Source organism: Schistocerca americana, chromosome 2, assembly GCF_021461395.2.
Source record: "Schistocerca americana isolate TAMUIC-IGC-003095 chromosome 2, iqSchAmer2.1, whole genome shotgun sequence".
NCBI lineage: Eukaryota > Metazoa > Arthropoda > Insecta > Orthoptera > Acrididae > Schistocerca > Schistocerca americana.
In genome coordinates this window covers 773,847,638-773,868,477 of record NC_060120.1, presented here as the reverse complement: position 1 = coordinate 773,868,477, position 20,840 = coordinate 773,847,638, and the positions used below count along the sequence as shown (strand labels likewise).

The 20,840-nt window shown below is 44.9% G+C and overlaps 1 protein-coding gene across 2 annotated transcripts in view; it reads right to left on the bottom strand.

Annotated features, from left to right (window-relative positions):
* Positions 1-20,840, bottom strand: part of LOC124595168 — a 236,997-nt gene that overhangs the window by 77,012 nt on the left and 139,145 nt on the right. For both annotated transcript variants that reach the window (XM_047133780.1, XM_047133781.1), the window contains exons 7-9: positions 17,165-17,411; positions 4,752-4,898; positions 3,713-4,669 (exon numbers count right to left, since the gene is read on the bottom strand). In XM_047133780.1, the coding sequence (XP_046989736.1) occupies positions 3,713-4,669; positions 4,752-4,898; positions 17,165-17,411 (1,351 nt within the window). The remainder of the gene's footprint in view (positions 1-3,712; positions 4,670-4,751; positions 4,899-17,164; positions 17,412-20,840) is intronic.

The window sequence follows — 20,840 nt, the reverse complement described above, 5'->3', positions numbered from 1 at the left end:
AAAATTAAAACAATGAAAAATACCTGAGTTTTTCCCAGATTTACTGTGGCATTTACACCCTGGCGTTAGTACTGAGCAGTGAGCAGGAAGAACGAAATTAATTACCTTGTCTCTACATCAGCTCCACTGTAAACTACTGGCAGCTAAGTAACATAACTGAACAAAGTTTTCCCATCCTTCATGATTTCTATTTTATGGGCATTAGACCACTGTATACGGCATGTTTCAATGCCAAGTGTTTTGCCTCCCGATACTGGTAACATGAGTTTACATGTGAACATACAATGGTCTGGCCATGACACCCTCCAACCTCTGACAAAGAACCGCAGAGTCGTTCCAATTTGTGTACAGAGCTTTTGATGCAAAGAGTCAGTGCTGTTTCCTTTATTTAACAATAAGGCTCACAATTTATCTAATTACGGCCAACCTCCACTTCTGTTAAAGTTTTTGATGTTTTTAATTTCTGCGTGTCTCTGTATACACTAGCGTAGTAATGATTAGACAATGATAAAACTACAGCAGTGATTTTACAAATGGGAAGATGTAAATAAAGGCTTTGAAAGGATGCACTATAAGATACAACACAAGATGTTTTTACTTCTAAAACAGAGCCCAATCTGACAGTTTCGCGTGTACTGCCAGCCAAATTTTTCTGGCACTGAATATTGATGACAAATTCCAAGAAACTTAAAAAGTTAAACAAAAAGGTAAAGTACACCACAAAGAGGCATTCAAAATAGTACATCTGGACTTCAACTGCACAGTTGTCCAGCTCCTAGAACATCAGTTTACTTAATTAATTAGTTAATTACAGTATAACTCCAATTTTACGTTCCTGGAATTAACATTTTCCCACCGTTTACGACATTTTTTATCGGTCCTATCAATTTCCAAAAGTCCACAATGTTAATTTGTACACGATTTTGCGTCACCATATTTATAATTTTCCCGCAATTTACGCATTACGAAAAAACGTTTGTGGAGAAAAAATGATGTTGGCCGTCCAGTAGTGTTTACAAATATTACACGGTTAAGTTTCTTGACACCAGGGTACTCCACTCAGCAGATTTGACTTGGTAAACATGTAAAAGTTGGAATAATTCGTGCCATATCTCCCACCGCTGCCAAGCTCTACTTGGCTTGGCAGCTGATGGGAGTAACTAGGTTCATTCGAATTAAGGTATCATGACCAATCACAACCATTTCCAAACTGTCTCTACTGCGCAAACGCAGGTTCATGATTGTTGTGATCATCATGACACCTTTGTCAAACCATATTTAGCATGTTTCGGCATATGGCCACTTGGAGCGCTAGTTGACACCATCATTCACTTTGAGTTGCTCAAATGTTTTTAGTGTAAACACAGCACCAGTTACGTATTTTATTCACGCTGAGCAAAATGTGTTTTGAGAATTTATTCTCCTTGTCAAGTGCAGTATTTATGTACATATCTTTTGTGATGTTACACAAACAAACAATGTGAGTGATAGTTTGCATGTGTGTGTGGTTTTCTACATAACTGATAAAGCACTGTATCTGATAACTTCAAAAAGACAACTACAGTGCAAGAGACGTAGAATCACACGTATTCAAAGACCACACAATATACTTACTCACATATTTACACTTGGCAATGAAAAAAAATTCTCAAAACACATAGTGCTAGGCATGAAAAACAGGTAACTAGTGCTGCATTTCATTATTTAAATAATGAATTATAGCTGCAGGCTTTCAAAAACACCGATTATGACATAAGAAATTGAGTCAAACGTTCCTGCTTCCCAGACAGTTATCAGTTCCTGTTACATCAGCGGTTTTTATTTGACAAAATACAAGTCCCTCACAAGTCTTTTGACGCCTATTATGTATTTATAGCATACATGAAGTGCCAGGCGGTATCCTGTATGTAGCTTTTACAGCTTAAAACGTTATTTCCCACATTTTACATTTTCCTGCATTTTACGCCATCTTTTGGAAGTCCTCTGAAAACAGTAAAAGCAGGGTTTCATTGTAGTTAGTTTCATGTTGCATGGATCATTTTGCGTGATAAATCGTAATGATGTGGAACAATCATTTGACTTTAACTTAGCTCATTAATTTGTAAATATGGCTATACATATTGAACATTTATAAGTAGTAGTTGTTTTTAAAAATATGTTATTGGTCTCTTATAATTGTTATGTACTAACAGTGGTAATTCAATCAGTGACGCAACATCAACTAATGTGGGTACCTGATAATATGAATATCATGAATGTCGTGGCTACTATTCATGAGCGAACAAGAAATTGTCCAAACTCTTTAACAGACCATAGTTCATTGGCTTTATCAGTAAAATATTTAGGTTAATAAAGTGCCCACATAAATGAACAAATGAATCAGGACAACATATAGTACCTCTCTCTCGATTGCAATGTTGTTCTCTCTCTGAACAGGGGTTAGAATATAGGTGACATTGCTGTAACTGCTGTAGTCACAGCCTAGGCAAACAATTATCTTGTGCATTATGACATCACTGCATATAATACACAAGTTGGTGAATTTCCTGCTGCATGTAAATATGATTGCTACAGAATTTTTTACACAACCTACAATCCTCATGTTACAACTGCAATATAACTGTGGCGATGATCAGAACTATACTACAATATTATGAAATCTTCACATTGAGCAACATGCACTGCGCAAAGGAAAAACTATATAGGAAAGGTACTAATATTGTTAAGATAATGACAGTAAAAAAGTAAGTGTACTATAGCATGGACACCACACCCAATGTGTAACCAGAAATATCAAATACACAGAACCAAGTATCAAAAATTTCTTCCTTTGAAAGGGGGAGCACAGGAGCGGCGATTGCAGGAGATGGGAAGGGGGGGAGTGCAAGAGTTGGAGTTAAAGAAGAGCAGAGCAACAAGTGTACGTTTTTCAACTTTCATACTCAATCTATATGTACCCAAATGCAGGAAAGGATTAACTGTGAGAATCACAGAATAAAGCAAATGAAATAAATTTATGAGCGGGAAGCAAGGGTATTACAAGAATTACTAATACCATGCGGAAAAAAGAGCAACACTAATAACATAATTTTTTGGGTAATGCTACCGATAATTATTACTGAGGCAATGCCAAAAAGGTATAAATCATTAGCCCAAACATAGATAATTATCTCCCGTTTGTATTCATAACATGTGAATATGTAAGTGAATGTCCTACAAATATAAACTGCTAAACAACATATAATTTTATCTAATACTCTAGCAAAAGACAATGTCCAAATGAAATTGTAGAGCTACAAATTTCATGACAAATTACACTCTCACATCTATCTCTTCTTCCCTTGTTTGTGCTTTTTCTCCTCTATCTCAACCATAAGCTGCTGCACTTTCAGTTTACTTCTCTCTCTCTCTCTCTCTCTCTCTCTCTCACACACACACACTCCTAGGTGAGTGAGAGAGAGAGAGAGAGAGAGAGAGAGAGAGAGAGAGAGAGAGAGGGGGGGGGGGGAGGGAGGGAGGGAGGGGGGGGAGGGAGGGGAGAGGGGGGAGAGAGGGGGGGAGGGGAGAGGGGGAGAGAGGGGGGGGGGGAGAGAGAGAGAGAGAGAGAGAGAGAGAGAGAGAGAGAGAGGGAGAGAGAGAGAGAGAGAATTTAAATTAAAAAAATTAGCTGATGCCAAAATAACAAACAACAAAATATCTTGAAAACTATTACCTTTCTCCTCTGGTGGAGATGACACGACTTCTTGTATGGAATGGTCCACAGATTTTTTTGGAGCAGATCTTGTTTCTTCTTTCTTTAAATCTGTAGGAGGAAGTGACTTATGGTCACTTCCTGCATTTACTCTCCTAATTATGTCTGGCGTAGAGAAAAGTGCTGGACCTAACGCCTCGGCCAAATGTGCTGGGGGTTTCCTATTCTCTCGTTTAGGATAATTTTTTCGTATGTCTTGTTTATGGTCAGTTATAACGGATATTTTGCCAGGTGGAACAGGTGAGACAGGAGACACAGGTGAATCAGCCACAGAAGTCTGTTTCATAACAGCATTTTTTGTGGCACTCTTTGTGTCTGGTAGTACCTGTTCCAGCACTGGCTTACTCTCCTCTTCTTTCTGCTTCTCTGCAGGTGGTTCAACAGACTTTGAGGAAACTGCATCACTGTCCACATCGGATTTTCTTTTCCCCTGACTTCTTCCATATGACCTAATGGGTTTCCTGTTCAGGGAACTCTCCAACACAGCATCAGCACTCGAATTGTTGAGATTGGTTCTCACAACACTATTACTTCCAAAAATATGTTCACCTCGGGATGCCGCTGGCGCACTTTCAGAACTGTCCTGAGCCTTGTCCATTGCAGCTAAAGCAGCTGCCATTTCTGAATCTAACTTATGCACTTGTTCCACATCCTCTGACTTTGCTGCTCCCCGTCCACCACGACTGCCTCCACGTCGTCTTGCTCCTCCTCTCACACCACGGCTCCGATCCCACCCTCTACCCAATGAGCCCCTGGATCGTATGCCTCTTCCCCGATTTCCTCTCCCACCTCTGCTGGAGCCACGTTGTCGAATAGTCAAGCGGGCTCTGTAATCATCATCAGTGTCTGGATCGTCGTCATCCTCCGATTCTTCAGTCTCATCATCACGTGGAAAATTAGCAAACTCTTCATCATCATCTAAAACAGGAAAAATGAAATAAAATTAATTTATGTTTATCAATTATAACATTAATTCAGAAAATAAAGGAAGTATTCAAACCTTCTGAACTATTTTTCAGGGGAATTTTGTGTGATTCTGAACTTCTAGAGGTTGGCTGTGCTCCCAGAAGTTGTGGTGGTATACTTGGCATCTTAGCCACAAGAACTTTTGCTTGACCAGTGTTTGCAGTCAAAGCTGTTGATGTCACTGAAAAAGTTAATGCCGAATTTACAAAGGAAAGTGTAATAACCTGGTAAAATTGAATGTACAGGAAAATTCAAATGGATGTATGTTCAAAGAGTATAGGAGGACAAGGAAAAAAATGTGTGGATTTTTCCCAGATTTCCCGGTTGAAAATATACTTTTTCCGTATTGAGTGACAGTATACTTTCCCCCGGAATGCTAAAATCCTTTGAATGGTTAAGAATTTGTAGAGTGTCATAGACCTTCTAAGCACTTAAAAACAAGAAGGATGCGTTTCAGAAAGATTTTGCTGGACATTCTTGTATTACGATACGCTGCATATTTTCATATTACAGAAGTATGAATTTGAACTCCACAAACACAGTATGTTAGTTTCCAAAGCACTTAAACTGAGGTTGTGATGTGCTTTTGTAAGCCAATCATAGCTCATGATCTCGTCAACCGATAGCAGCAGATATTCAGAGCATATGACACGTGATGTAGTCAACAATATCATTGTTAAGTAGCATGAAACCACAAATAGGGAAAGTTAATGGTTTAAATTGATACACATAATGTAGCTACAAGAAAAGCTAAGCTTTCACTTAAATAATAGTATTATTATTATTATTATTTTTTTTATTTTTTATTTTGCATGTGTTATAGTTTGTGACACATCATACAAATGTGCCAGTAGAATTTTAAATAATGACATAAATGTCTGGTCTTCTGGGCTTAAAATGCTTCTAAGGGGCTGGTCCTCAAAATGTTAAATTTTAAATGAGAGTCAAATGCTTTGTGATTTAAGAAACTCATCACACATTTTCACACATAACATAATTCATCTTGTTTAGAAGGAAATTTACTTTGAACATAACACTTTTCAAACCACCATTCACAATATTTTCCCGTGACCTGTTAGAAAGAGATTCTTTTCAGTACTTGCTAGAGAACACCAGAAAACAGGAGTTACTGTGCATACACAGCCACGATGACATACAACATTAAGAGATGTTAGATTACATCATAAAAGAAACAGGACATCGGAGGATACTCCGAGAGCATCAGAATTTTGCAAACCATACTAAAATGCACAATAAGGCTTAAAGCACACATTTGTATGTTCATATTAAAAATGAGGTGTGCCCAACTCGATATTAAGCTTTTCAGAGTTGTTTTTGGGGTGCAAATTCTCTTTGAGTACCAGTACTGTATTATCTCAAGTTTAGTTCTTTATTATGGCATAATGCCATACGTACTGAAAGGTGAAACCGTGCACTTAAAATTTAGCACACAGTTGAAACAAGCCAATAGTGTGGAATGAAACTTTTGTTTCAAATAAACTGACTTCTTCTGTGGAAAAGATTAAAATAAAAGCCAAAATTCTTTAGCAAACTGACAGAAATTACTTAATTGCTCCATAAGCCAATCAATGCTTGACCGCTAAAGATGTCGAAATAAAATCAGAAAACTGAAACTAATAACATATTTTAGCTTCTGTAACTACACGAATGTATTTTAATTCACTTGATAGCTCCTTGAGACAGACATCACTTTTGTTTTCATTTGATTTGGGGACTGTAAATGAAGAGGAAATAGCAAAATCACCAAATGTAAACACAGATCACACGGAGACTACCCCCTATCCACTACAAATCTGACTGCACTGCTCTGCACATGCATGAATGTGCAGGCTTGGGTGTGCCAGATAAATTTTTCCAGTTAATACCTGGCTGCTTGTTGCTACTACTGCTACAGCTAACAGCCAGAAATGGAAGAAGATACTGCTCATACATGACTCAACTCTGCATATGCCTGAGCTGGCTGGCAACTGCTTTAACGAACCTAATGTACGTAGTTGTGGCATCACGCTCTTCAGAAGCAGTTTGTAGTTATGAAGTATTGCATAGTCTTTGTCCTAAGGCCTTTGAGACATTTTGCAGTTGGCAGACACTTGCGTGGGCACTGTGTTTTGTTGTTGTAAATTGCACATTGCCTTGTCCTCTTTGGCACTGGTACTGTAAAAATATAATAAAAGGAATTTGGAGACGGTGAACTGTGAGAAATGAGACAGCACAAAAACGTACACAATATACTCGTCCATCTGTACGCAACCCCTGCTGCCAATCCCTTACCTCAACGCTCGTATCCCTGTAATAAAACTAGATGCAAGACCTGTCCCATACAGCCGCGTACCACCACCTACACCGGTCTGGTCCCCATCACCTATCCCATCAAAGGCAGGACTACCTGTGAAACCAGTCATGTGATCTACAAGCTAAGCTGCAACCTCTGTGCTGCAGTCTACGAACGCATGACAACCAACAAGCTGTCTGTCCGTATGAATGGCCGCTGATGAACTATGGCCAAGAAAGAACAGGACCTCTCTGTTGGTGAGCATACCGACTACGCGGCATTCTTCATTTCAATGACTGCTTCACAGCCTATGCCGTATGGATCCTTCCCACCACCACCAGCTTTTCTGAATTGCGCAGATTGAAACTTTCCCTGCAATATATCCTATGTTCTTGTAACCCTCCTGCCCTCAAACTTCATTAGTCATTTTCCTCACCCATCTAGCCCCTTCCTGTTCCCATTCCAGCACTACACAAGCCCTCTATTCCACCAACACGGCCAGTCTTTTTACTTCTCTCCTTTTCCATTACCCCCCCCCCCCCACCCCACCTCACGCCCTACCCACCGTCGAACCTCCTGACTGCAACTAGCCGCCCTATCCCCTCTCCACCTCATCCCTGCAGACTCCTCAGCAACACATCACCTACCCCACCCCAACCATGCTATCCCTTCCCTTCCTAGCCCCAGCCTCCTCATCACTCCCATCCAGTTGCCTCTCCCAACAGGCACTGCTGCTACTGCTGCTGCTGCTCATAGTCTGGCCTCAGCTGATAGAGACTGTGGTCATTTGCATGTGAATTGCATTTGCGCATTTGTGTGTGTGTGTGTGTGTGTGTGTGTGTGTGTGTGTGTGTGTGTGTCCTCTATTTTTGACAAAGGCCTTGTTGGCTGAAAGTTTATTTTGTGACAGTCTTTTTGTTGTGCCTAGTGCGACTCTGCATCTCTGTTATATGGTGAGTAGCAAGTATCCTTTTCATAATATTGTTACGTTTTATTTTATTTCTTTATTTATTTTTTCCACTCTCATTTATGTTTTATTGCTGCAGTAATATTCTGCAGTAGTGGGATAGAATAAAATTCTTTGTTACAATATCAGTTCTTACCAGTCAAAATTACATAAAGTTAACTGAAACTAACACAATGAAAAGTTCCCAGAATTCTAAAAAAAATACCAAGTTTTTCTCAGTTTTCTCCCACATGCAAAAACTCCTGGGTTTTTCCCACATTTTCTGGGGTGTATACATACTGATGTTGCAGTGATTATGTGGAAGTGGCCAAAGTTTAATCTCTTTCTTATGATCTAATAACTGGTTGACCAAAATGAAAAGCTAAATGGAGTAGCAGCATAGTTTCCCAGTGGGATTTGTGCAAGAAGCACAATTGCAAGGAATATCTGTGCATTACAACTCCATCACTAGTAGGTGACCAAAGCCTACACAGTACAGAACTCAGAAAAATGCCTGCAAGGTGAGAGGCAGGGAGTGGGGAAACAATAAAGTTCCTCACACTTTTCAGCCTAATGTTTGCCTAATTTTATCGACAGCCATTTTATGTTGTCTCATTACTCACAGTGCACCATCTCCAAATTGCTTTTATTATATTTTTAGCGTACCAGTCAAGGAGGAAATTTCTTGAGAAACTTACATACAGACATCATGACATCCACATTGTAAGTAAGAAAGAGTCATTGCAATCAACCACTGATGATGTCTTAATTGAGTAAAACGAAACGTGTTGTATGGAAACCACATTTTGATAGTTGCATACACAGTCATAGTCGTAATAAACTATTTATCAGCAGCTACTGATACCATGGCAACCGAAATGAAGAATTTTAACTATATTAATCTAGAAGTATCAGCCTGTAGTAAACAAGACATGGACTTAATATAATTACTTTACTCAAACTTCATCAAGTCAGTCACACATACACAAATCTTGAAGATGGACATGTGCTTAAGCGAGTGCCAACAGCATATCAAGGACAGTTTGTCGTGAAGGTGGAAGCTGACAACCCACATCAGCAAACAGAGCATTCAGTTAGTGAGACAGTACCACGTACAGCCATGGAGGCGATACTCAAGTATTCAGGTACTCTGCCCAAAAGGTTGAAGGCACCGCTTTGCGGTCACTTGGTACGGTCCTTCATTCACTTGGGAAAGGCCCATGCTTGTCTACATCTTCTATCAGTCATGGATGTGAAAAAACTGCAGTGCCAGCTTGCAGAGCCTACGTTCCACTTCAGCCATTTGAACATGGTCCAGGAGGCCAAGTCTTCACTCACGCAGCAACCAGTACACCACAATTTATCAACCAAATTATCCTGTAACTAGTAAGACTGTAGTCCGTCGGAATCGGAGACGCAGAAGGGATGACCATACATTGAGACTGTCTTCTGAATGGAGATATTTAAGTGGGACGCAACACCATCATAGATGCTGATGCCACTATCTGTCCTCATCATCCAGAGGTATCAGTGGACAAGCCCCACTGTGGTGTCTAAATTACAATGCATTTCCTTTGCCTTCGCAACTTCTGTCAGATAGGACACTGTAGAGCAGCCAAGCATGGATGTTACATGCCATGGCTGAATACTGAAAGGCTTGCAAATGACGTACTGAGTCCTGTCACACTGTGCTGTTTACATTTCTTGATTACTCCTCGACTCAGTGTGGAAATGTACTCTGAATGGCGCCCAGCATTCTGCAACACCTGCACTCTTTTCATGCCCCAGGTACTGATCTGGACACATGGTACTGTAGTTACCTGCTGGTTGGTACAGCTACTGCAGTTTTAAGTTTAGCCACTATGGAAAGTGTTGGGCATGTCAGCATTTGAAAGACATGCCACACAATGAGCAAGGCAATCGGCAAGGGCGGCCCGATCGTCGACAGCAGTCACCACTGGCCCAAAACTTGTAAAAAGTATTGTTCCAGTGGCACTCATTGGGAACTGTATCTTGCATACTCGAGCCTCCAAGTTCTCAGTTGGCACAAATTCCAGTCGTGTGATTACTCTCTGTGTACCCACATTCTTGTTGTCACTTATCTGTCCCAATAGAACTTAGTTATTTAAGACCATGTTTCCTTCTACATCTACATCTACATCCATACTCCGCAAGCCACCTGACGGTGTGTGGCGGAGGGTACCCTGAGTACCTCTATCGGTTCTCCCTTCTATTCCAGTCTCGTATTGTTCGTGGAAAGAAGGATTGTTGGTATGCTTCTGTGTGGGCCCTAGTCTCTCTGATTTTATCCTCATGGTCTCTTCGCGAGATATACGTAGGAGGGAGCAATATACTGCTTGACTCTTCGGTGAAGGTATGTTCTCGAAACTTCAACAAAAGCCCGTACTGAGCTACTGAGAGTCTCTCCTGCAGAGCCTTCCACTGGAGTTTATCTATCATCTTCGTAACGCTTTCGCGATTACTAAATGATCCTGTAACGAAGCGTGCTGCTCTCCGTTGGATCTTCTCTATCTCTTCTATCAACCCTATCTGGTACGGATCCCACACTGCTGAGCAGTATTCAAGCAGTGGGCGAACAAGTGTACTGTAACCTACTTCCTTTGTTTTCGGATTGCATTTCCTTAGGATTCTTCCAATGAATCTCAGTCTGGCATCTGCTTTACCGACGATCAACTTTATATGATTATTCCATTTTAAATCACTCCTAATGCGTACTCCCAGATAATTTATGGCATTTACTGCTTCCAGTTGCTGACCTGCTATTTTGTAGCTAAATGATAAGGGATCTATCTTTCTATGTATTCGCAGCACATTACACTTGTCTACATTGAGACTGAATTGCCATTCCCTGCACCATGCGTCAATTCGCTGCAGATCCTCCTGCATTTCAGAACAATTTTCCATTGTTACAACCTCTCGATACACCACAGCATCATCTGCAAAAAGCCCCAGTGAACTTCCAATGTCATTAACAAGGTCATTTATGTATATTGTGAATAGCAACGGTCCTATGACACTCCCCTGCGGCACACCTGAAATCACTCTTACTTCGGAAGACTTCTCTCCATTGAGAATGACATGCTGCGTTCTGTTATCAAGGAACTCTTCAATCCAATCACACAATTGGTCAGATAGTCCATATGCTCTTACTTTGTTCATTGAACAACTGTGGGGAACTGTATCGAACGCCTTGCGGAAGTCAAGAAACACGGCATCTACCTGCGAACCCGTGTCTATGACTCTCTGAGTCTCGTGGACGAACAGCGCGAGCTGGCTTTCACACGACCGTCTTTTTCGAAACCCATGCTGATTCCTACAGAGTAGATTTCTAGTCTCCAGAAAAGTCATTATACGAGAACATAATACGTGTTCCAAAATTCTACAACTGATCGACGTTAGAGATATAGGTCTACAGTTCTGCACATCTGTTCAACGTCTCTTCTTGAAAACGGGGATGACCTGTGCCCTTTCCCAATCCTTTGGAACGCTACGCTCTTCTAGAGACCTACGGTACACCGCTGCAAGAAAGGGGGCAAGTTCCTTCGCATACTCCGTGTAAAATCGAACTGGTATCCCATTAGGTCCAGCAGCCTTTCCTCTTTTGAGCGATTTTAATTGTTTCTCAATCCCTCTGTTGTGTATTTCGATATCTACCATTTTGTCATCTGTGCGACAATCTAGAGAAGGAACAACAGTGCAGTCTTCCTCTGTGAAACAGCTTTGGAAAAAGACATTTAGTATTTTGGCCTTTAGTCTGTCATCCCCTGTTTCAGTACCATTTTGGCCACAGAGCGTCTGGACATTTTGTTTTGATCCACCTACCGCTTTGACATAAGACCAAAATTTCTTAGTATTTTCTGCCAAGTCAGTACATAGAACTTTACTTTCGAATTCATTGAACGCCTCTCGCATAGCCCTCCTCACACTACATTTCGCATACCGTAATTTTTGTTTGTCTGCAAGGCTTTGACTATGTTTATGTTTGCTGTGAAGTTCCCTTTGCTTCCGCAGCAGTTTTCTAACTCGGTTGTTGTACCACGGTGGCTCTTTTCCATCTCTTACGATCTTGCTTGGCACATACTCATCTAACGCGTATTGTACGATGGTTTTGAACTTTGTCCACTGATCCTCAACACTATCTGTACTTGAGACAAAACTTTTGTGTTGAGCCGTCAGGTACTCTGTAATCTGCTTTTTGTCACTTTTGCTAAACAGAAGAATCTTCCTACCTTTTTTAATATTTCTATTTACGGCTGAAATCATCGATGCAGTAATCGCCTTATGATCGCTGATTCCCTGTTCTGCGTTAACTGTTTCAAATAGTCTGGGTCTGTGTCATCAGAAGGTCTAATATGTTATCGCCACGAGTCGGTTTTCTATTTAACTGCTCAAGGTAGTTTTCAGATAAAGCACTTCAAAAAATTTCACTGGATTCTTTGTCCCTGCCACCCGTTGTGAACGTTTGAGACTCCCAGTCTATATCTGGCAAATTAAAATCTCCACCCAGAACTATAACATGGTGGGGAAATCTACTCGAAATATTTTCCAAATTATCCTTCAGGTGGTCAGCCACAACAACTGCTGAGCCAGGGGGCCTATAGAGACATCCAATTACTGTGTCCAATTACCATGTCTGAGCCTGCTTTAACCGTGACCTGCACCCAAATTATTTCACATTTCGGATCTCCGTCAATTTCCTTTGATACTATTGCACTTCTTATCGCTATAAACACGCCTCCCACTTCACTGTCCAGCCTGTCTCTGTGGTATACATTCCAATCTGAGTTTAGGATTTCATTACTGTTTACATCTGGTTTCAGCCAACTTTCTGTCCCTAGTACTATATGGGCATTGTGACCATTTTTTAATGAGAGCAGTTCTGGGACCTTTCTATAGACGCTCCTGCAGTTAACTATTAGCACATTAATATTGTTATTCCCTGTTTCATTTTGCCTACTCCTACCTTGCCGCTTCTCAGGAGGCATCTTGTCAGGCCTAGGGAGGGAATTCTCTAACCTAAAAAAACCCACATGTGCACTCCACACGTACTCTGCTACCCTTGTAGCCGCTTCCAGCGTGTAGTGCACGCCTGACCTATTCAGGGGGACCCTACATTTCTCCACCCGATAGCGGAGGTCGAGAAATTTGGACCCCAGATCTCCGCAGAATCGTCTGAGCCTCTGGTTTAAGCCTTCCACTTGGCTCCAAACCAGAGGACCGTGATCGGTTCTGGGAACGATGCTACAAATAGTTAGCTCTGATTCCACCCCGCGAGCGAGGCTTTCCGCCTTCACCAATTCTGCCAACCGCCTGTACGAACTGAGGATGACTTCTGAGCCCAGACGGCAGGAGTCATTGGTGCCGACATGAGCAACAATTTGCAGTCGGGTGCACCCAGTGCTCTCTATCGCTGCTGGCAGGGCCGCCTCCACATCTCAGGTGAGACCCCCCAGCAAGCAGACAGAGTGAACACTGGCCTTCTTCCCCGACCTTTCCGCTATTTCCTTAAGGGGTTCCATCACCCGCCTAACGTTGGAGCTCCCAATAACTAATAAACCCCTCCCCCCATGTGCCTGCTCGGACCTTGCTGAAGGAGCGGCCACATGTCCACTCACAGGCAGAGCGGGCGACGCCACACGGCCGGCCTCCACGTTTACCCTCCGCCTCGTGCGCCGCGAACGCCGCTGAACCCGCCACTCCCCTTGGGGAGAGGGTGGCCCAACCGTGCCCGGTACCCGCGAAAATGTCTCAACAGCAGGGACAGTGAGTGAAGCATGTAACACCTGGGGTGTACCATGCGACGCACCAGACTCCCCACTGCCGCTACACTCCGAGGCAGCAGCCTGAAGACGGCTGACCGCGGCCATCAACACGTTCAGCTGTTCGCGAACAGTAGCCAGCTCCTCCTGCATCCGTACACAGCAGTCACACATCCTATCCATCCTAAGAAATCAATTTACTGTAGAGAGTTAATCAACTTTTAACTAGACTGCTAATTGACTGAAGGCGGCTGATTGTTGACTAAACTGTGGTTGCTAGCCACTTCTTGTAGAAAACAATGAAAATAGCACTACCTGTCGCTGGACTGCATTGAAAACAAACACTAGCACTACTGGCACTATGGCTGACTAAAGGGACTCTCTCTGATTGTATTCAAAACAAACACGAAATCTATGGAACACTATTACTAGCACTCGACAATTAAAGCTTCCTAAAAGCAAAAACACACGGAAGAAGAAGTGACAAGTAAGAAAAACACAGTTAATACTTAAATTAAGGTAGCTCATTGCACAGAAAGAACATAAGTGCCAATGAGTAAGAGTAGGATTTTTGTGTGTTACGGATCCCGACGATTTACTGCTGTTATGCTCTACTACCATTTTGGAACTTTGTTGGCTATGTTGAATCTGGCAGTTGCCCACACCTTTGATGACACACACAAGGTTAGCTCCTCTGCAGGAACCAGTATTGCTTTCCTATTGACGATGTGTGTCGTTTGCTGTCGTCCTATCACCAAAAGTGTACTACACAAGTGGTCATGCACGTGTCTAATTCTACAAATGTTGCAAACAGCTGCAGCAATTGTATCAAAGCTGGGTGGCTGAGCTTCATGATTTTAGTCGAAAATGTCGCTTTGTCACAGCAGCTCAGGAATCATATGGGGACATCACGGTCCAAGATGCTATCATTCGTTCGGCCCCTGATAAGGAAGTGCACCACTGTGTCCTTCAGTTTGAGCACTCTATACTGGAAGTAGTTTCGAATACTGAACAGTAATTTGAAGTTTCCCGCACCGCAAGTCGACAGAGGCCTGGAATGAGGCTTGGAATAATGTCTCTGAGGGGAGGGGTCATGGCCCATCAACATTCCAATGGTTCTGAACAGCCTACTGCCTTTGCACCAAAAACACTTGACTCAACTGAACGACATTATTCTCAGGTGGAAAACAAAGCCCTTGCTATACTCTATACCAGGGCCCAGACCCCTTGTTCGAACAAGTGGAGCTGCTTTGTTTTCAACTGGAGGCACACATGCTAGATGGTTTTTCCGTATTGCCTCTGCTATGGCAGTATATCTGATGCTCTGGCAGGTCGTGTGCATGGTACAACAGAGGTGTCCAAAACGTCAACAGGCCAGGTGTTGGACCCCCTTCAGAATAATTACGCATTGCACCATCATTTCTCCCTCTTGGATGGCATTGTTCTCTTGTCAAGAGACAAATTTTCTTTCTGTGTTGTGATTCCAGCGGCTCTGTGGCGTGAGATCCTCTGTTTATTACATAACGGTCACTGGGTGTCCTCTCGCATGAATCTGTGATGTGGAACACTTTGTTGTGGCCTGCCATATGTTCCGGGACAACCAGTCAGCACCGTGCACGGTTTTTTCACCATGGCCGGCTCCTACATAGCCTTGGGAGTGTGTCCATATTGATTATGCTTGTACTTCTAAAGAACTTTTGGTTGTTGGCAACTGACCATTTTTTTCATTTTCCTTATCTCATTTGTTGTCTGGCTGCAACAGCAGATGCGAATTTCAAGGCCCTGTCAAAGATATCCTCCACCGAAAACTTGCTTGGTTTTGCACAATAGTCCTCAGTTCATGGCTCAATCTTCCAAGGACATTTATAACCACAATGGCATTAGTCATGTCACGGCTCCTCCTTTCCATTCACATTTGGAACGAGATGGAACATCTCATCGGGATGTTTGAGACACATGCGCAAGTACGTGGCAGATTTTCCCACTGGGGCAGCTCATATTTTTCTGAAGGTTGTACAGAATGAAGCCAGATTGGGGCCAAGAATCCCACCAAGCTCATGCAAGGCTGCCAACCATGGATGCTGCTGATACTGTGTCCCCTAGCATCACGGGTTTTATCAAAGTTAGCCTCTGGTGTGTCCAATTGGGCCAGAGGTTTCAGACATTCCCCCCCCCCCCCCCCCCCTCCTGAATCACAGACATTTTCCATAGCCAGTGCGGCTTTTGTGTCTTCACAGTGGGCAGTAACGATCAGCTTGTGGCATGCCACTGGAACCAGTTGCATCTCAGGATGAGCACTGAGCTGCCTCTACAGGCCTAGGGCCAGCTGCTGCATATTCATCTACCACTGCCAGTTTCCTGTTCTCCATTGCTGCTTCCTGCAGCCAGTGCCAGCCCCTCCTCCTGTGCTGAGCCTGCAACACCATCAGCAGGGTTTCCAACATTTCTCCTCACCAATTTGCTGCTGTTGTTCCCAGAGCTGGGGCCCTTCATCACGGACCCTGACATCAAGGTGGCTTCCTGCCCGCTGCGAGCCTACGACAATCGGAGTGCACTCCTCCCAATCACTTTCGACTGTATGCATCAGTCCCAGTGGACGGGGAACTCCTCGCATCTCTTGCTGCCCTCATGAACACCCCAGACGTGTTGGCTGTTGCAGCATTGCTAGTTACCACACCCACCGTGATCATAAAGTTGGGCCACTAAGGCAAGCATAGCGTGTGCCGCATTCGAATGATGTGCTGCACAATGGGGCGGACACCAGGGCTGCTGTCGCCTGGCACAACAAGTGCATGCTGCTTAATACCACTGGTATCTGCCAGGAAAGTATCTTTGTATGTGCATACTCAGGCCTCTAAGCAGTCAGTTGTCAAATTTATTCCAGTTGGGTGGTTACTCCCTGTTTACTAATATACTTGTTCTATATAATAAAACTTGGTTATTTAGGACTGTGTGTTTCCCTCATGTTTCCAGTAAGAATATGTATGACCTGGACCTGGTTCTCTGCTGACTGCACCAAGCAATAATTTTAAAAATGTATATGCACACCTGGGAAATGGATCTGCTCTGCAACAATATTTTAATGATAAACCCTGACAGAAATCTTAAAAATTTATATGTACACCCAGAAACTGGATCTGCTGTGCAACAGCAGTTTTATGATGCCTTGGTAGAAATCAGAGTCAACTCAGGATATGAAGTGTGCAAATATTCTATGGCATAATTCCAACACAATATGTCCAAACATAATTTACATATTACAAGGGATGTTAATAACAACTGAAATTACAAGTAGTCACTGGCATGCACAATATGAATCACAGTAAACTACTGTTGCTACCAGCCATGAATTTCACGGATAACTGGAAAGAAATTTTACTTTACACTTTACAGTATTAATTCTACATCGATGTTCTGTAAAACTTTACCTTGTGTAGGTGGACTCCTGTTGACTACAACCATATTGTTGCTTGTAACAACTGAATCACTAACACCAGAATTTTGCACTATGGTTCTATCAGATGTGTGCACAACCGTAGGTAAACTTAGCTCATGCAGAGGTACAGCTGTGTTGTTCGTAACTATAACTCTCTGCTGGCCTCCACTTGTTAAATGTCCTCCAGCTTTGGAAGCAAGAGAAACAAGCTGGGAACCTCCAGATGGTTGAGCTGTTGCCTGCAAATTAAACCATTTGTTCACAATAATAAATTCTTCATGAGTGAACATATCACACAGACCAAACAACATTTTCTAAATTTTCCTCATAAGACCTTATATAAGAGAAAAGCGAATATACCACAAGTTTGCTACTCAACTGTACTTACGATTTTCCTGAAAATGTGCTGCACAGAAGACAGGGTTGTTCCTTACATGAAAACAGGGTTGTTCCTTACATGAAATATTTGAGTAAAAACAAGTGTGGGTAGGGGAAACAGAGGTGGGGCGACAGCAAGAGGGGAAGATGGAGAACGCACGACGGGGAAGGGGGGAAAGGCATGACTGGGAAGGGGGGAAAGGCACGACGGGGAAGGGGGAAAAGGAAGGAAGAGCAAGGAGGGAAAGGAGGGCCAAGAGCGAAGAGGAGGGAGGCCCAAGAGCGAAGAGGAGGGAGGGCCAAGAGCGAAGAGGAGGGAGGGCCAAGAGCGAAGAGGAGGGAGGGCCAAGAGCGAAGAGGAGGGAGGGCCAAGAGCGAAGAGGAGGGAGGGCCAAGAGCGAAGAGGAGGGAGGGCCAAGAGCGAAGAGGAGGGAGGGCCAAGAGCGAAGAGGAGGGAGGGCCAAGAGCGAAGAGGAGGGAGGCCCAAGAGCGAAGAGGAGGGAGGGCCAAGAGCGAAGAGGAAGGAGGGCCAAGAGCGAAGAGGAAGGAGGGCCAAGAGCGAAGAGGAAGGAGGGCCAAGAGCGAAGAGGAAGGAGGGCCAAGAGCGAAGAGGAAGGAGGGCCAAGAGCGAAGAGGAAGGAGGGCCAAGAGCAAAGAGGAAGGAGGGCCAAGAGCGAAGAGGAAGGCGGAGATAGAATGAAGAGACAGGAGGAGAAAGAATGAAGAGAAAGGAGGGGAAAGAAATAAGAGAAAGGAGGGGAAAGAAATAAGAGAAAGGAGGGGAAAGAAATAAGAGAAAGGAGGGGAAAGAAATAAGAGAAAGGAGGGGAAAGAAATAAGAGGAAGGAGGGGAAAGAAATAAGAGAAAGGAGGGGAAAGAAATAAGAGGAAGGAGGGGAAAGAAATAAGAGGAAGGAGGGGAAAGAAATAAGAGGAAGGAGGGGAAAGAAATAAGAGGAAGGAGGGGAAAGAAATAAGAGGAAGGAGGGGGAAAAAGGAGGAGGAGGAGAGATGAATGGAAGAGGGCAGTAAGAAGTAGGAGGAAAGACGGACAGAGGGAGGCAGGGGGTGGGGGTGAGGGTGGGGGTGGGGTGAAGGAGTGCAGAAAAGAGAGGAGGAGTGCAGAAAAGAGAGGAGAAGTGCAGAAAGAGAGGAGAAGTGCAGAAAAGAGAGGAGAAGTGCAGAAAAGAGAGGAGAAGTGCAGAAAGAGAGGAGAAGTGCAGAAAAGAGAGGAGAAGGGAAGTGAAGACAGAGGGAGGACAAAGGAAAGAAAGACAAGAAAAATTTAGCAAAAGGGACAGAAGAAAATAGGGATGAGGAAGGAAAATGAAGACTGGGAGTGGTGGGGGCAAAAGGAGGACAGGGGGGTGGGAGCATGGCAGTGGGAAGGGGGTTGGGAGCAGGGCAGAAGAAAGGAGGAGAGAGCAGGGCAGAAGAAAGGAGGAGAGAGCAGGGCAGAAGAAAGGAGGAGAGAGCAGGGCAGAAGAAAGGAGGAGAGAGCAGGGCAGAAGAAAGGAGGAGAGAGCAGGGCAGAAGAAAGGAGGAGAGAGCAGGGCAGAAGAAAGGAGGAGAGAGCAGGGCAGAAGAAAGGAGGAGAGAGCAGGGCCGTGGCACGAGGGTGAGAGCAGGGGTGCAAGAGAGGTGAGATGAGGCAAGAAAGTCTGGGTAGAAAGAGGAGGGAATGAAGAGGAGGAGGGAACGAAGGGAGGGCAGGGAGGCTAGAGGTGAGGAAAGAAACAAGAGGATGTAATTAAGAAGGGGGTGTCATAAAGAGGGGGAGGGAAGAAAGATGGAGTGTGAAGGAGTGGTTGGGGGGTAAGTCATGGTGGGTGAGTCATGGCGGGGTTGCGTGGGTGAGTCATGGCGGGGTTGCGTGGGTGAGTCAGGTCAGGAGAGTGGGAACATTGGGGCAGGGTAGCAGCAGGGTTAAGAAGCGAGCTGGGACGGGGGATGGGCTTGGTCGTCGCAGGGGGGAGGGTAGGAGCTGTGTAGAAGGGGGAGCTGAGCCGGGCCGAGGGGAGCTGAGCCGGGCCGAGGGGAGCTGAGCCGGGCCGGGGGGAAAAGCCGAATTGGGTGGGAGTCAGCTGGGTCGGCAGAGAGGAAAGCCGGGTAGTGGGAAACCCTGGGAAGGAGGAAAACCCGAGTGGAGGAAGTTGGGGCAGGGGGGGAGGGGTGGTAAGCTGAGGCGGGGAAGCGGTAAGCTGAGGCGGGGAAGCGGTAAGCTGAGGCGGGGAAGCGGTAAGCTGAGGCGGGGAAGCGGTAAGCTGAGGCGGGGAAGCGGTAAGCTGAGGCGGGGAAGCGGTAAGCTGAGGCGGGGAAGCGGTAAGCTGAGGCGGGGAAGCGGTAAGCTGAGGCGGGGAAGCGGTAAGCTGAGGCGGGGAAGCGGTAAGCTGAGGCGGGGAAGCAGTAAGCTGAGGCGGGGGGACAGATAGGTTAGCTGGGAGAGGGGGAGATTGGTAAGCTGCGGTGGGGGCAGTTGGCTGGGCACAGGCAGGGGGGGAAGGCAGTTAGCTTGGGTAAGACGGGGCAGTGGGGTAATACGGGGCGGTGCGGATTGAGATGGAGTGGGGGTAAGCCTGGGACAGTCCGGGGCACAGGGAGAGTCCGGGGCAGCAAGACAGGCCGGGCTGGTAGCACAACTGGGCAATGGCAAGCCAGCGTGGCAGTAAAACAGGGCAGTGGCAAGCCAGGGAGAGGAAGTCAGGCTGTGTGAAAGTCAGGATGGGGAAAGTTGGGGTATGGGTCTTCGTGGGAGGGTGGTTGGGAATCAAATTCAGGGCAAGGGAGTGTTGATGGAATGTGGGTGAGCTGGGGGAACTCCTGGCAGGCAGGTGTTGAGGTCCTCACGTGCTAGGTGGGTGATAAGAACAATTGGTCAGGAGGGTCTGCCGGCGGGGGAGGGAGAGTGCCGGTGGGGGAGGGAGAGTGCCGGGGGAGTTGAGAAAGCAGCTGGGTAGGATGGGGGATTTGAGCAGGAGGGGGAAAAGCATCTGGGTGGGGTGGGGGAGTTGGGCAGGTGGGGGGAAAAGCTGCTGGGTGGGGTTGGCAGTTGAGCAAGAGGGAGGAAGCAGGTGGGTGGTGTGCGGAGTTAAGCAGGAAGGGGGGGGAGTAGCTGCATCCGGTTGAGGGAGTTGGGCAGGAGGTGGGGAAGCAGCTGTTGAGGGGGGGGGAGGTTGGACAGTGGGTATGGGGGATGACTGAGTATGGGGGCTAGTGTAGCTGGGAATAGCAGCCAAGGGTAACTGACGGGAGGGGCAGGTGTAGCTGGGTAGGAGGGTGGAGGTAGGGAT